A 15,888-nucleotide genomic window follows, 5' to 3' on the forward strand; every position below is an offset into this window, starting at 1 on the left:
GAAGTTGGAGACCCTCTCCATCAAGTCTGGACCAGTGAAAAGTGCCGGAATGGCAAAGTAGTATGTTTCCAGTAACCCGACCGACCGAGAATTTCTACGTCGAAAAAAAACTTTACGGTCGGCTTTTTTTTTTTCAAGTTGAGCGCGTGCGTCGTTTGCCCTGTCGTCTGTCAACAACATTGAAACATGGCGGCGGCCACGATCTGCGATGACAGTTTAAACCGCGTTCTCTGTGTTACAGTTGAATGCTCGCACCGTAATGTTAAGAAAGTAGCATCCATTGATGTATCGAAAAAAATCAGCGAACTATTTGATGAACACCACGGGCCGAGAAAACACCGAGGGCGGAGGAGGACGTCGGCGGAGGCGGCGGCGCGCCCCGGCCCCCCGAGTCTGGAGTGGGGAGAAAACTAGGCTGGGGCTGCTTCTTGTTTTATGGTTATTTTGTTGACATTTTTGATGGAAAAAAAAAGATTAAAAAAAAAAAAACTTTGTCCGACCTACCGACCCTGTGCTGAAATTTCATGTTACCAGAAACATCACAGTGGTATCATCAATTAATTTGATGATCCTGATGCTGGGGTGAGTGAAGGTACAGTCATGGGTGTAGAGGGTGTAGAAAAGGGGGCTCAGCCTGTGTTAAAGGCGATGACGGTGGAGAGTGAAGTTTGGTGAAGAGCCTATGGCCATATACTTAGTATCCATTCCAGGATTTCAGTGTAGCCTGCACTATTGAGGAATCACTCCTCTTTGGTGTTTCCATGTTCATTCACTGTAAATATGTGGCGTGCCAAATGTCTGAGTGGGTGGAAGCCTGTAATGTAAATGAAAAGTGCAAGTGCAGGCTCTTGAAAAAAAACTTGTGTGCGAATGGGAAACTTAGTGATTATTTGCGGAAGCCTGACTGGACGATATTAAGATGATGATGGTGTTCTGCTTGGGTCGTGTGATGATGGCCGACTCTGACTGGTTAGAAATCTTGGTGAAGACTCGAGCCAGCTGAGATGCCGTCAGGACCTGCAACTTTGCTTGAGTTGCCCTTGGACAATGTTTCTCCACTGTGAGTCATTGCTACTGTGCGGTGGGTGGTTGTTATGTGGCAGCCTCTTTTGACTTAAGAAACACTACAGACCCTCCTGCTCACTGAAATCTCATCAGTTGTTACTCAGCATCACCTTCTGTCTTGACATGCGCACGGGCATCTGCAAAGCTTGTGCTGGGTGTCAGCTTGCCTGCATGTGCTCTTCTACTATGTGTGTCCAAGGGGAGAGTTAAGTGTCAAGGATGGCTGGAGCAAAACGTCTGCTGTGTGTTTCCCCTGCCGACTAACCGAATTTAGACGCAAAGTGACAAGCGTGCCCCTGATTCAGACTGACTCCCAAATCCACCTGCCATCCAGCTATAGAGTGCCACAGTAGATGTCCTAAACCTAAACAATCCTTAAGGCCACATGACAGCGGCTTGTTGGAAGAATGATGCAATGAGGAAACATTTTCATATTATTTTTAACTGACTGTTGTGCTCGTCACTGTCAAGTTAAGCATCCTCTGCCTCCAGAAAACCATGACGATGTGGGTGTGAATGGTTGTTTGTCTCTCTGTATGTGCACTGTGACAGGCTGGTGATCAGTTCAGGGTGTAGGCTTCCTTCCGCCCAAAGTCAGCTGGGAGAGGCTTCAGCAACTCCCCGCAATCCTGTGTGAACACATGCAGATGTCTTTGTGTATCGATGACAACCTGACTGACAGGATGCATGTGTACTTGCGAGATTTAAAACGGGGCGACCATGTGTCTGTTGTACAAAAGGCACACGTATATGAATGTGATTTATGATGAGGGTTGCGGAGGATTTGTTGCCGAGGAAATCTGGGTATATTGTTAGAGATGAGTGGGCTGGTATTATAGGCTGCTGGAACAATAAACATACACAAGAATAACAAATAAATACCTGCTTTTGCTGTCATTTTGAGTGAAGCACACGTGATTGTCTCTTCATATTTCAGATCACTCATGTTTATTTTATTATTATTATTTTAAATCCATCCACTTTCCAAACCGCTTAATCCTCACTAGGGTCGCGAGGGGTGCTGGAGCCTATCCCAGCTGTCTTCGGGCAGTAGGCGGGGGACACCCTGAACCGGTTGGCAGCCAATCGCAGGGCACACAGAGATGAACAACCATGCGCGCTCACTCTCACACCTAGGGACAATTTAGTGTGTTCATTCAGCCTGCCATGCATGTTTTTGGAACGTGGGAGGAAAAAAAAACATGCAAATCGTACTGCCTTTTTTGTTACCACATCTTGTAAACAGACTTCAAAAACAGCAACAGGTAGCAGACTACCTGCTACCTGTTGCTGCTTCCCGACTTCATTACTCCGGTCCGGCTATGTCGATCAGCTGTGATTGGCTTGCTTTCTGCTGGTTCGCTCTGTGTGTTTTCCACCACCCATTGGAAGCGCTTCACCAATATGCAGCCACTGAGCTCAAACTCAACTTTAATCCACACGGTCCACCACCGCCTGCTCTGCTCCAACATCCGGTGAGAGCGAAGGTGCACTCACCGGGGCTCACGCCGAAACTATCAGTACGACAACTCCAGTTCCATCAGGTCGTTCTGGTCCACCGCTCGCCGCCCACGGAAGAACACCGGACGCCGTGCGGATGCCTCTGTGTTGACACGCGTCCCGAGGTCGGATAGCGTCGCGGTCGCTCGCAGCTGCACTGCTGTCAACGTTGGCCTACTGAACATCCGCTCCCTTACGAGCAAGGGCCAGTTCGTCCACGACCTCCTGACAGACCGTGAGTTTGGCATTCTGTGTCTGACTGAGACCTGGCAGCAGCCAAATGATTATGGTACTCTTAATGAAGCTACTCCACCGGGCTTTGTTTATCACGCTGTGCCGCGCACGACTGGGAGGGGAGGCGGCCTCGCGATGATTCTGCGCGAGGATTGGAAATTTGCACCTGTAAATGTGCCTGCTTTTTTATCTTTTGAAGCTACAGTTATACAGCTCTCTGGATCAACTCCCACACTGATTGCCACTATTTACCGTCCACCAAAACCAGACAAGAATTTTATCACTGACATTACTACACTCCTCACTCATCTGTATACACTATCACCAAATGTGATTCTCTTAGGAGATTTTAATATACACATGGACAATATCAATAACTCACTCACCAAAGACTTTACCTCCTGTCTGGACAGTTTTGGTTTTCAACAATATGTCAACTTTCCCACACACAGTAAAGGACATATTCTGGACTTGATCTGCTGTATTGGATTATCACCAACAAACTGTAAAACCGATCTCCTCCCATACACGGATCACCTATTGCTTTCATTCAATGTTAACCTGTCATTTTTCAAATCCAACCCACACCGCATTATACATTTCTGTAAAATCAAGGACATTAACCCGGACAATTTAGAATCACTTATCAACAACCTCCCCAGTACTGATGGTCTTACTACAACAGATGAGTTTTTGACGCACTACAATACAAATCTCCATAACATTCTCGATATCCTGGCCCCACTCAAAACCCGAACTGTCTCCTTCAACCAAACAGCACCCTGGTTTACCACTACCCTCAGACAACTTAAATCAAAAGGCCGTCAACTTGAAAGATTATATAGAAAAACTGGACTCGCCATTCATAAAGAAATGTACACTACCCACTTTCTCCATTACAAGGACTCAATATCCAAAGCCAAATCAATCTTCTACTCTGGATTAATCAGTTCGAATGAAGGCAACCCCAGACCACTCTTTTCACTCATTTCTAAACTCACTAAACCTGCTGACACTCTTCCCTCACATCTCTATTCCACTGATTTTTGTAATACTCTGGCCTCATTTTTTACATCCAAAATCCAACTTATCCACCAGCAACTCACCCCTTCAGCTGCTCCTAACCCTCCTTCTCCATTCTCCCCGGTTCCTACCCACCTATTCTCTGCATTCACATCCCCATCTGTCCACCAAATCTCCATCTTAATCCAGAAGTCCAAATCCTCTACTTGTCAACTTGACCCTCTCCCTACTGTTTTAGTCAAAGCTTCTATCCCGGCCCTCTCCCCTCTCATCACTAACATTATTCAAACTTCCCTCTCTACTGGCATTGTACCATCCCATCTCACAACTGCTGCTGTCACTCCCATACTGAAGAAACCTGGCTCTGATCCCTCCGACTTGAACAACTTTCGTCCCATATCAAACCTTCCGTTCATCTCCAAACTTCTAGAAAAAACAGTAGCTGCTCAACTTCACACCCATCTTTCCTCCAATAACCTCTACGAACAATTTCAATCTGACTTCCGTCCCCTCCATAGTACCGAAACTGCCCTCCTCAAAATATGCAATGACCTTCTTCTCTCTGCTGACTACGGTTCACTGGCCATCCTCCTCCTGCTTGACCTCAGTGCAGCCTTTGACACCATCTCTCACTCCATCCTCCTCGACAGACTCTCCTCCATTGGCATCACCAGCATCCCCCTCTCCTGGTTCCGCTCCTATCTTTCTGACCATACCCAGTTTATCCAGCTCAAACGTTTTAGATCTCACCCCTTTCCCATCACTTCAGGTGTTCCTCAGGGTTCTGTCCTTGGCCCATTGCTATTTCTAATCTATCTTCTTCCCCTTGGTAATATCTTCAGGAAACATCACATTCACTTTCATTGCTACGCGGATGACACCCAGCTCTACATCTCTACCAAACCTAATACCATACTTCCACCATCCTCCCTAACCAACTGCCTGCAGGAATTAAAATCTTGGTTCACCTCAAATTTCCTCAAACTGAATAGCAATAAAACTGAATTCCTCCTCATTGGCACTAAATCCACTCTAAACAAAATAAACAAATTCTCCATTCCCTTCGAAAGCTCTTCCATCTCCCCCTCCCCTCAGGTCAAGAGTCTGGATGTCATCCTTGATAGCACCCTCTCCTTCACCTCACATATCAACCACATCACTCGTTCTGCATATTATCATCTTCGAAACATCCACCGGCTCCGCTCTTCTCTCACTCCTCAGTCCACTGCTATACTTGTACACACCCTCGTCACCTCGCGACTCGATTACTGTAATTCCCTTCTGTTTGTCTCCCTCAAAAAACCCTCCATATGCTTCAACTGGTCAAAATTCAGCCGCCCGCATTATCAAATCACACCATACATAAACCATATTACACCTGTCCTCCAACATCTCCACTGGCTCCCCATTTTACACCGCATTCAATATAAAATCCTGCTCCTCACATTCAAATCCATTCATAACCTAGCCCCTCCATACCTATCTGACCTCATCCATATTCCTACGCCTGTCCGCTCTCTTCGTTCCTCCTCCTCTGTCCCCCCTGCTTGGCTCGTCACCATGGGAAATAGAGCCTTCAGTCGCTCTGCTCCCCAGCTTTGGAACTCACTCCCAGCTGACCTTCGTAATTCAGACTCACTAACACATTTCAAATCCAGCCTCAAAACACATCTGTTTCGACAAGCCTATTCACTCAGACCATAAAGCCATTATTTTATTTATTTATTTATTTTTGTTGTATTTATTTTTTCTTATTTGATGTTGTTTTTAACATTGTACTCGTGATTTTAACTGCTTGTTGTAAGGTGTCCTTGAGTTTCTAGAAAGGCGCCCACAAATAAAATGTATTATTATTATTATTATTAAAAAGTTGTTGAAGTAAGAATTAGTGAATTCAAAAAATTGCTTCGAAATACTTTTTACATGTTACATGCTATACATACTGAAAACCTGCAAAGCCTGAGCATGATGTTGTACTCACTTATGGACATAAAGGTCCATATTTTTGTGCCCAGCGCAGGTCTAGTGCAAAGCACTGTCCAACTGCACATGGGTGGAGTTTATTTTCTTTTGGTGTTTTCCGAGACTCACACAGGTGGAGAAGAGGGTGTTTGCGCCGGGAGAGATTACAGCCGTCTCCTGGCCAATCGAAGCGGCTCCGCTCATTCCTTCCCTCACTCCCTTTAAAATCATGGAGGTCGATTTGTCAAGCACACATTGCTTGACAATGCGGAAGCAGCAATTAATTCTGCGGTCCGTGTATGAGTTTGGAACACACAGTGTGGATTTATACAGGTAAACTGTATGATCTCCGGTTGAGGATGATGTCATCAGCCGCACATGTGACATGTGGCATTGGAGACCGCCTTGCACCCCGTGCAACCATGTGATAAAGCGGATATAATTTTGTGGCTCAAAAATTTATAGGCATAAGAAAGATAAAGTAGCATGCATTTTTCCAGGTCATCGCAGTGGTATTTGGACAACAGTTGAAAGGAGTGTGGTTTCAGCTGTCCCCTGATGACTACCACCGTCATAGAGGCTGACTGTTACACCACAGGCAATTATCTTTCCCTTTGGCCGCGTGCTACGGGGCTTAGTGCTGATAAATTTGGGCAGTCTGAGAAAAGGTCAATTCTTGGGTGTCTATTTGTGTGCTGTTTGATTCTATCGGTGAGAGACAACAGGTGCTGTGATTTGAGCATGACACAATCTACTCGGAGACAATACGGACATGACTTGCTACCTTCGTGAGGATAAAGCGGTTCGCATAATGGATTCATGGACATTCTCGGGCAAAGTTAAAGAAATGACTCGGCACACAGGAAAATTGTCTTCAATATCGGCGAGAGCGGATCTCTGTGAGCAAACGACGGGTTAGTTGTTCCGATGATACACACTCCGCTCCCTCTCCGCCGGTTCGAACTTTTATTACAAAATACAAGAAAAACACTGCCCCCGAGATTTGCATACCGCGCCCCCCGGCCCGGCCTCTCGGTAATGATCTGATCTACCCGAATACACAAGTCACAGACTTTGCTGATGACAAATGATCACCTGGGTGTGACAGCTGTTCCCAAACTGTCTTTTGGTATTTCAACAACTCATTGTTCCCAATTTGTTCATTCCCACTCTGTGATTGAATATAGTCTTCTTCCATCTGTTCGCCCCCTTTGCTTTGACGTGATTACTCAAGAAAAGGCCCTCCGCCCAAACGGCCGACGCCTCTGCACTGAGTATGTCCAGACATGCCCAAATTAACCGAAACTTTAAACATGATACAATTTTGTTCATAAATTTCTCTATCAAGGTAATAATAATGGTTAACAAAAAGCGCTTGCATCCAAAAGGCAAGGGAACAAAAATAGAACCGAGTATGCATAAGAAAAAAAAACGTATAGGAAAACACGCGAGAAAAATCCATTGTATATATAAGATGGAAGTCTGCCAAGCAGAATAAATAGTACCGAGAAGCTTAGAGCGAAAAACACGACGAGAATGATTTCAGAAAAAGGTCAACGAGCGTGGAAGTAGCAATGCAATAAACAATACTCCGACAACCATTTGACAGCCGAAGGGTCCAATATACAATGTCCCTTAATTACAAGATTGGCAGCAGGTGTGCAACCAGAAAATAAGCTCGGACTGCCACCTACTGGCCAGGCCGAACAACAGAACCCTGACACCAAGAACGTGCATGGCAGGTTCATGGAACACTCTAAATCAGGGGTGTCACGCTCATTATAGTTACCGGTTCCTTTGGTGGGCCCTTATGACTGTGAAACTATATAAGGAAGCCAAGAATAATGGTTCATTCAACTATCGTTTAAGTTGTAGGGATGTGAATCTCAGCCCTGAGGACGATTCGATACACATCTCGATGCACTACCAGCGATGCGATACTTAAACGATACATGGAATTTTCTGGCGACACGATGCGATACGTTTCACTGTCTTCACGATGTGATACGACGTGATACACATGTAGTTCAAATCAATGCGATCCGATCCGATACAGTGCAATTTGTTGTGATATTGTGCAATTAAACATGATGCAAATACGCAAAGAAAAAAAGTTTAAAAAAAGATGGAATTCAGTATGGTATTGCAAAAAGTAGACCACTTTATTCCTTATAAACAGTAGAACGTGTAAAACAACTTATTTAAGCCCTTTCACAATTGGGTTTTGTGCAAAGAAAATGTAAACAATTTGGCACCTGAGACTCACAGCTGTTGCTGCAGTGTAAACACAAACAGACTACTAATTGAGTGTCTTATATGAAATATCCATCTCCATAGGACAGAAAAAATATATAATTGAAACAATGTGGCAGTCACAGCCTCAAAGCTGCTGTGTGTATTGTAGCGTACACAGACCACTCTCACTGAGTGTCAAAATGAAATGTCCAAAAGAGTCATCCATATATAGTTTTTCCTTGCGCGGTCACAGTGAGCTGCAAGGGGTCCCCCAAAATAAGAGGCGATTTTTTTCTGATCCTGACCTGGTTTGCCAAGAGTTTCTCCGGTGTCCAACGAGGAACTGGACGGGGAGGCGGGGGGAAACTTGTCGGTGATGTGGTGCCATCGTTTTAAGTGGTCTGCATATTTGTGGTGCTGCCGTTGTATGGCTTCGTAGTGCGACATTCTTTGCAAATTACGGAGCTTTTATCAATCTGTCCGTCTTTCTTTTCGAAGTATTTCCAAACATAAGATCTGAATGTTGCGGAAGCATTAAATACAGTAGTTTCCTCGCTGCTGCTTGCGCGAACTTACATAGTGTTTCGCTAGTTGTGTACTGGACTGTATGTGACTCGCGGCTTCCGTCCGTATTCAACACAAAATAATGATGGTGCATTCATAACGCCTAGGAAAGGGCAGATAGGTGACGTTTAACATGAATAAAACGGCGCTTGAATCGGATTTTACCGATACCCACCAATGCATCGTGATAAATCTCGATTTCACCCGTCAATCGCGTCGTACCCAGTGAATGAGCCGATGCACTCGCACCGCGCAAGTGCGCATCGATGTATCGATTAATATCGATTATTTTCCACACCCTTATTAAGTTACTGTGTTGAGGGCTTTGGTAACAAGAAAACATAAAATAGCTCTCGTATATATTACATACAAGAATTTGAAATGTTGGTACAAATTTTAGCAAGCATCATAGAAGTCAATATGTTTGATTTGCTTTCGTGGGCCACATCAAATGATGTGGCGGGCCAGATCTGGCCCCCGGGCCTTGAGTTTGACACCTGTACTCTAAATTGTCCCTTGGTGTGAGTGTGAGCGCGGATGGTTGTTTGTCTGTGCGTGCCCTGCGATTGGCTGGCAACCAATTCAAGGTGTCCCCCACCTACTGTCTGAAGACAGTTGGCATAGGCTCGAGCACGCTCATGAGGATAAGCGAATTTTATTGAAGACATTTTATTGGTGTTGTGAAGAGAGAAACTTGCCAATTCAAGTCTTCAAGCCATTTAATGAAGGATTACGGTTTACATCTTGACCTTGTATTTAAACAGGGGAATATATATAGAGGATGACATAGTAAAGAGCCAACAATCAAAAGTGACAAAATCCACAAAAGTGGAGGACGAATAAGTTTCAAGAAGAGGAATATACCTGGCCTCACATGAATCCAGTGTTATATTTAATTGTACGGAAAATCACAGTTTCATAATTAGCTGTCGTCCCAAACGTGGATATCTTAGGCCACAAAAGCTCAATGTTTAACTCGTTGATGAGTTGTAGATATTCATATTGTTCTTTAGAACTGCCTCACTTCAAGTGAGGCAGCTTGGTGAAAGTACAGCCGCAGCAATCCTCAGGGGATTAAGGGTGTTGGGAAGACGAGGGGAGTGACCACAGCCCAATTTGAGTAGACTAATGTGGTGTGGAATTTGTGCCAGAGGGGCCAGCTGGAGGGGATTTACTGAGGGAGGATGCTGTTAATTCCTTCCCTTGTATCTCCCCTGACAAGAACCAATTCAACAAGTACTTTCTGTTGCTCTTTTCTGACTCTTCTTTTTTCCATCATGTCAAATTTCACAGGGCCTCATTTTGAATGCACGCAACATTGATTTGATCAACTTTTTTTGCAATGATGTGTTTGAGAGCCATTCTGTGCTAATCTGAATTTCGGCAGTACATATCCGAATGTGAATCAAAATCATCTTTATTGGCCAAGTATGTAGAACACACAAGGAATTTGTCTCTGGTAGTACAGGCTACACTAGTATTACAATAGCAAGCAACTACTCAATTTAACAAGGACATGACATAAAAGTATTGAAAGATTTTCCGTAATGTAAAAGTACCATTTTGCACCCAATGACAGCTGTGCGACAATGTTCATAGTCATTGAGCAGAGATGAAGTGAGCAGTGGTGCAATACAATACTGTGATCGTTGTGCAGTTAGGGCAGATAACCATTTTTAAGTTACCAGTCGCAGTAAATGTACAACTTTACAGTGTACATTAGTACAACTTTTGGTGTACAATTATACAGAAATCTTTGGGCGCTTTAAAGTGTCTGATGCTGTAGAATATTGATCAATGACAATTGTTTAATGTAGCAAGCTGGCACTACAATGATCAGTGCGGTAATATTGTTCCACAGGGGTATGCAAAAGTATGAAAAGACACTTAAGATTTGAGCTACTGTTTAAGGAGTTCATGGCAAGAAGGAATAACCTGTTTGTTTTTTTTTGTTGGTTTTGGTGCGCATGGTTCGATAGCGCTTACCTGATGGGAGTAGCTGGAAAATGTGGAAGTCGTTAGCAGTAAACAGTTTTTTCAGCCTCTCTGCATAGCTTACCTTTGAGATGTTAAATTTCCTTTGCCAAATGGTTTCAGGCATGTTTGTACAGTGCCCGACCTCCACTTCTAAAGACGGCCTCTTTCGTTTTTCTAAATTGTTGGAGTTCGGCAGTGAACCATGGCTTGTTATTGTTGAAGGAGCTGAAGGACTTTGTTGGCCCGCACGTCCTCACAGAAAACGAACGAAAGGACAAAAAAAAGACAGAAACCAAGACAATATTGGGTGTGCGTAACTGAGGCAGCCACTCGCGCTGGCGCAATTTTGAACAGTCATCTTCTTTCATCAGATGACTATCTTTTTATGTCCAAGCGCAAGCGTAAAAGAAGTGAAAGCGTTCGCTGATAGCATTACGAACATAAATTCATCGAGGGAATGTTTGTGAAAGAGGGATTATGATCCAAAACAGCACTTTGCCTTCCCTGCCTTAATCCAGAATACTGAAACAGATTGTAGCTAATGTGGCCGTTGGACTTTGTCTAATGGTATAATACTGTTTGCTTCAAAACTCTGGCAAGTGAACAGATTATTGTGTTGTTTTCAGTGGCGCACATACTGTTGTAATCCACCAGTTAGTGTTCACACATCACAAATACATGTTGTAAAGTCACATTGTGGTCTGTGCCGATTGGTGCAGTGCACTGGTTCCAACCCTTATTTGTCTTGTGTACGCCCCGAACAGTCGGTTTGTCACCTGCGCTTTAGATCAATGAAAACCTTGCAGGCATGCGTCTTCCTTTGAACATATTGAACAAGACACGGCATTAGTAAACATGCCTGCTGGGGTTTTACATCCAAAGCCCCGTCATCGTTTTGGCTGATGCGGTTGCCACGGCAACTGCCCAAGCTGACTGGCAATGGCATGCCCCGTCAGTCTAATCAGCCTTGCCCGCTTTCCTCACTGTGAGCAGATGAGTTCCATCGACACTTGAAAGCACAGTGGGGAAGACTCTCCTGTTTTTCAAGCGTTGTTGTTGCTCGCGTGGACCACATGATTCATGGGAGCAGACAGAGGGAGGAAGTGACAAGCGAAGAGTGCATATGTGCATGTGAGAGACCGAGTGGGAGGACGCAGAGAAACAGAGAGGGAGGGCGGGAAGGAGAAGATTCACTCCACTCAGTCCACTCAGAGCCAAGCATGTGGACGTCGTAAGTGAGCTGATGGTGCGGATGGAACGCGGCCGTGCCGCCTACTGGAAGGAAAGAGAAGTGCGAACCTGAATGCGCAGTGAGTCATCTGCTCACTGCGCACCCTTACCAGGGAGCTTTCCATGCCGCCAGTAAGTTTGGCTGCTCCACTTCACACTCACACACACATGCACATGCACGGCGATGACGTCAGCGCATCCAGACGCCATGCTGGGACTTCCTAGCGCGGCCGCTTACCAGCTGGGCTGTATTATGTAATTTGTTGTGTTGTTGGGATGAAGCTGTGGCTTATTGCTGCTGAGCTGCAGGAGGTTGGACAGTACGTGCTCACTGTACAAGTGTGCGTGTTTGTGTGCGGAGTGCAGTGTGGGTTCTGTGTGCTGCGCAACAGTGGGCAAAATCCCTCACTCTTGACGTGATGGGTCTCTTTACGGACTGTCAGAAGCAGACGCAGTGTCTTGTAAGTACCCTCTCTGGTCAAATGTTTTTGTTGTTCTTGGCAAGATATGCGCAGGTCTTTCATTGAACTGTAGCTTCAGTATTATGGGGGTACTTTGCGGTTGTGCAGATTCTTGTACACATCACTGAGAGCTCCTTCAAATGCACACGGTGGTGCCCTGAGGTGTGAGTTGAATTTGTTCTGTGACTCAAATCATTTTGCCCCATTTAAACGAATGGAAATGGCATCAATCTGTTCCAGCCTCTGATGTCCAATAAGAAAAATAAGCAATGTGTTTTCAAACAAGGAAAAATATCCATCTAGAATACTGCACATAATTTTTAGGTAACCTTCAACCAGGAAAAACCTTATTGAAATATAAACTCTCTCTTTAAGTAGCAACCTCACCAAAGGGGCAGCAAGAAGTTTACATGACATAACACATAAATATTCATACAATAATTACAAAGCTGTACAAATAAAGAGCATGATTTAAAAACATTGACAATGCCCAATGCTATTAAGTTCTTGGATTCTACAAGTTCAACAAGGTTTGACAATTTTAGTTTAGCCTGCAGGCAGTTCCATGCAGAAGAAGCAGCAGAACGGACTGCATCTTTAGCCAGCTCTGTGAAGAAACCCGGGTTAGTATATTTTTGTACATATGTGTGTGGTGAGGATATATATAAGTGAGGATTAAAAACAGGAAATTAATTTGTCTTGCTGTTTGTTAAATGCTTTTTACACAACTTCTGAAATGTTTCATATGAATTCTGGCAAATGAATGGCCAACCTACCTTTTTTTTTGTTTGTTCGTTTATTTTTTGGTAGGAAAACTGAACAGATGTACAAAAAACCCCCACTGTACAATGGAAAATGAGAAAAACAAAAACGGGTTGCACTGAACTTTGTTTTTATCAAGCAAGTGTTTCTATTAGTTTACACGTTTTCAGTTTCACTGATGTTGCGATTCACTGTAGATTATTTTTTATGGTTACGCGATTGTCACAACTTGTCATAATGGCCATTGGGTGTGTTATAATTCAGGACAGACCATGCCTCTTTGCATCCTTCGTGCTTCTCTCCAGTCTGGGTTCATCTTGTCTGAATGAAGCAGAACTTGCACTTGTTTTTCAACAGCCTGCTGCATGTTGACGATACATGTAATTTTATTTATGTAATTTGTAAATTTCCCCAGTGCGGGACGAATAAAGGATATCTTACATACTCGCCTTCATCACCTGCCTTCTGAGGAGCAGCTTTTTTATTTACATCCTCAGAGACTCTCGAATGGGGCTGTATTGTGTCACCCAGCTGTCTATCATGCTGGAACTGATTTGTTTCAAGGGAAGTCCATTATGGCGCATTGACTATTTGAACGTGCGAAGGAGCATTTCTCAGTGCATGGAGCTTTGATTCATGCCTGTTATGCTTTGACAACTGTTACATACATTAGCTTCATTAGTGGCTACTGGGATCCGCACGAGGGGTAATTAAACTTCCCACTCTGTGTGAGCTCAACAACGAGGTGATTCCACGTCCGCGCTCATCGAGCTCGTTGCGTGTTTGAGACGAACTCAATCAGTGGAACAAATTGAAAGGCCGCTGTGCGAAACTGCTCTTGTCAGTGTCAATGGAGCATCGGGTATTGATTTGTGGATCTGTGAGGCCAGAGCCACCGTGGTTGACATTGAATCTAGAGCCGAGGATACATGACAATGCTATCGCTTACTTGTGTTCGGGGAATGTGCATGTCACCCTCTGAGCATGCAGATGTGGTGTTTGAAAGCATAGCCTTTTGCTGTGTCCGTACTTGTTGCGAATCATGTTTTTTTTTTTTAGCTAACAATAAATAAGTCATGCATGAAGAGAATGCAACGCATGAGGCTCAATTGAAAGCATGCAAATGGTTTTAGTTATTAAAGGATTGTTTCAGTTCATTCCTCATCCATGTTTGTCATCCTACATTTTTTTGCATGATTGAATTTTGTCGGGTGGACTGAGTTATATAAATTGCATGCATACATGGATGAACAATGCTGTGTACATACATCTACTGATGCCTAGTCTGGACACATCATCAGTGATGTTCCTGGATTCACTGGACGTTTCGGGTCTTTCAACTATCAGACGCCCTCCTCCAGGTGACCCAGCCGGGGTTGATCAAGTCCCGGCTTGTGTCCAGACAGCTAGCTAGCTACCATGACTCCATGGATCTCCTCTTTTGAGCCACAGCCATCTTGAGGCTCTTTCTGCCGCTTCAGTGGTACAGTGCACTCCGCTTAATAGAACACCATTGGGCCGAAGCGCTTCTGTTCTACTAAGCGGGGTTTCTATTAACCGGAGACACTTAGGTACACCTTCAGACACGTCGACGACCAAGTTATGCACGCAGAAAAACCCCTGCTGACGAGTTAGAAGAGATATTTCGACTGTGGACGTCCATATCTTTAATCAAACAACAAAACAACAACTTTAATCAACTTCAGTCAAACATCTCAAATCACGAGAAAAATTTCGTTACTTTTGTCTGGAAACAGGAGTCCGTAATTTTGCGGTTGACTTCCCTCTCAATGCGCTGGATAAGATAAGATAAGATAAGATAAGATAAGATAAGATATCCTTTATTTGTCCCACAATGGGGAAATTTACAGCCATAAGACATAAGAGGGAAGTCCTGGAAACCGCGGGCGTACCTTCTGAGAATCCGGCAATGCATCGTATCGTCTGAGTATGTCCTTCTTATCTGCAGGTGATAGCCCTCGTCTCTTGAATGAAGTTGAAGCCATTGTGACGTGCGTATGTCTATGTGTGGAGCGACGCGTGCTACCTGTAACTGTATACGGCTAGAACTACCGCGTTTTCTCGCGATAGTGGTACAGTATCGCGATAGCTACACTTCGTCTCTCTCTCGTCTCTTGAATGAAGTTGAAGCCATTGTGACGTGCGTGTGTCTATGTGTGGAGTGACGCGTGCTACCTGTTACTGTATACGGCTAGAACTACCGCGTTTTCTCGCGATAGTGGTACAGTATCGCGATAGCTACACTTCGAAAACCACTAGTTTACAATGTTCATTGCTTACGGCCTGTTCTATTAAGCGGAGATCTGTTCTACTAAGCGGAGTATCTTTATAGGAAATTGCATTAGGCAAATCCGTTCCAGAGCCTTTTGCTCTATTAAGCGGATTACTCTATTAACCGGTGTTCTATTAAGCGGAGTGCACTGTATTGCGGATGGCTCTCCTTTTCCTCTCTCCATCGATGCCTAAACTACAGTAGGCTCTGGCCAAGGAACGGGCTGCAAATCCTCTGCAACCAACCTCCACAGGGAAACACCTTGCTCTCCAACCAGCCAGCTGGCAGTCGCTGACCAGTCCTGCGTACTTGGAGAGCTTCCTCTCAAAGGCTTCTTCCAAGCGATCTTCCCACGGCACTGTCAGCTCCAGCAGCACTGCTTGTTTGGTGGACTCCGATACGAGGACAATGTCAGGTCGTAGGGTGGTAACTGCAATATGGCTGGGGAACTTCAGCTTTTTTTCAAGATCCACCAACAACTGCCAGTCTCTTGCAGATGTCAAGATGCCTGCAGATGATGTTCTGCTGGCCGCGGTAGGCTTGTCCCCAGCTCTGACAAAGGCGATGGTTTTATTGGAGGGG

The 15,888-nt window shown here is 44.6% G+C and overlaps 1 protein-coding gene across 18 annotated transcripts in view; it reads left to right on the top strand.

The window, feature by feature from the left end:
* The window catches only part of rap1gapa (RAP1 GTPase activating protein a), a 110,711-nt gene that overhangs the window by 46,559 nt on the left and 48,264 nt on the right, over positions 1-15,888 (top strand). For 2 of the 18 annotated variants that reach the window (XM_052058007.1, XM_052058009.1), the window contains exon 1: positions 11,526-11,922. The exons of 14 other annotated variants lie outside the window; for them this stretch is intronic. In XM_052058007.1, the coding sequence (XP_051913967.1) occupies positions 11,864-11,922 (59 nt within the window). In that variant the 5' untranslated portion in view covers positions 11,526-11,863. Of the gene's footprint in view, positions 1-11,525; positions 11,923-11,961; positions 12,252-15,888 lie in introns of those variants that run through there. 2 more of the 18 variants (XM_052058013.1, XM_052058015.1) reach the window with 2 other exon arrangements.

This window comes from Hippocampus zosterae, chromosome 2 (genome assembly GCF_025434085.1).
Source record: "Hippocampus zosterae strain Florida chromosome 2, ASM2543408v3, whole genome shotgun sequence".
NCBI lineage: Eukaryota > Metazoa > Chordata > Actinopteri > Syngnathiformes > Syngnathidae > Hippocampus > Hippocampus zosterae.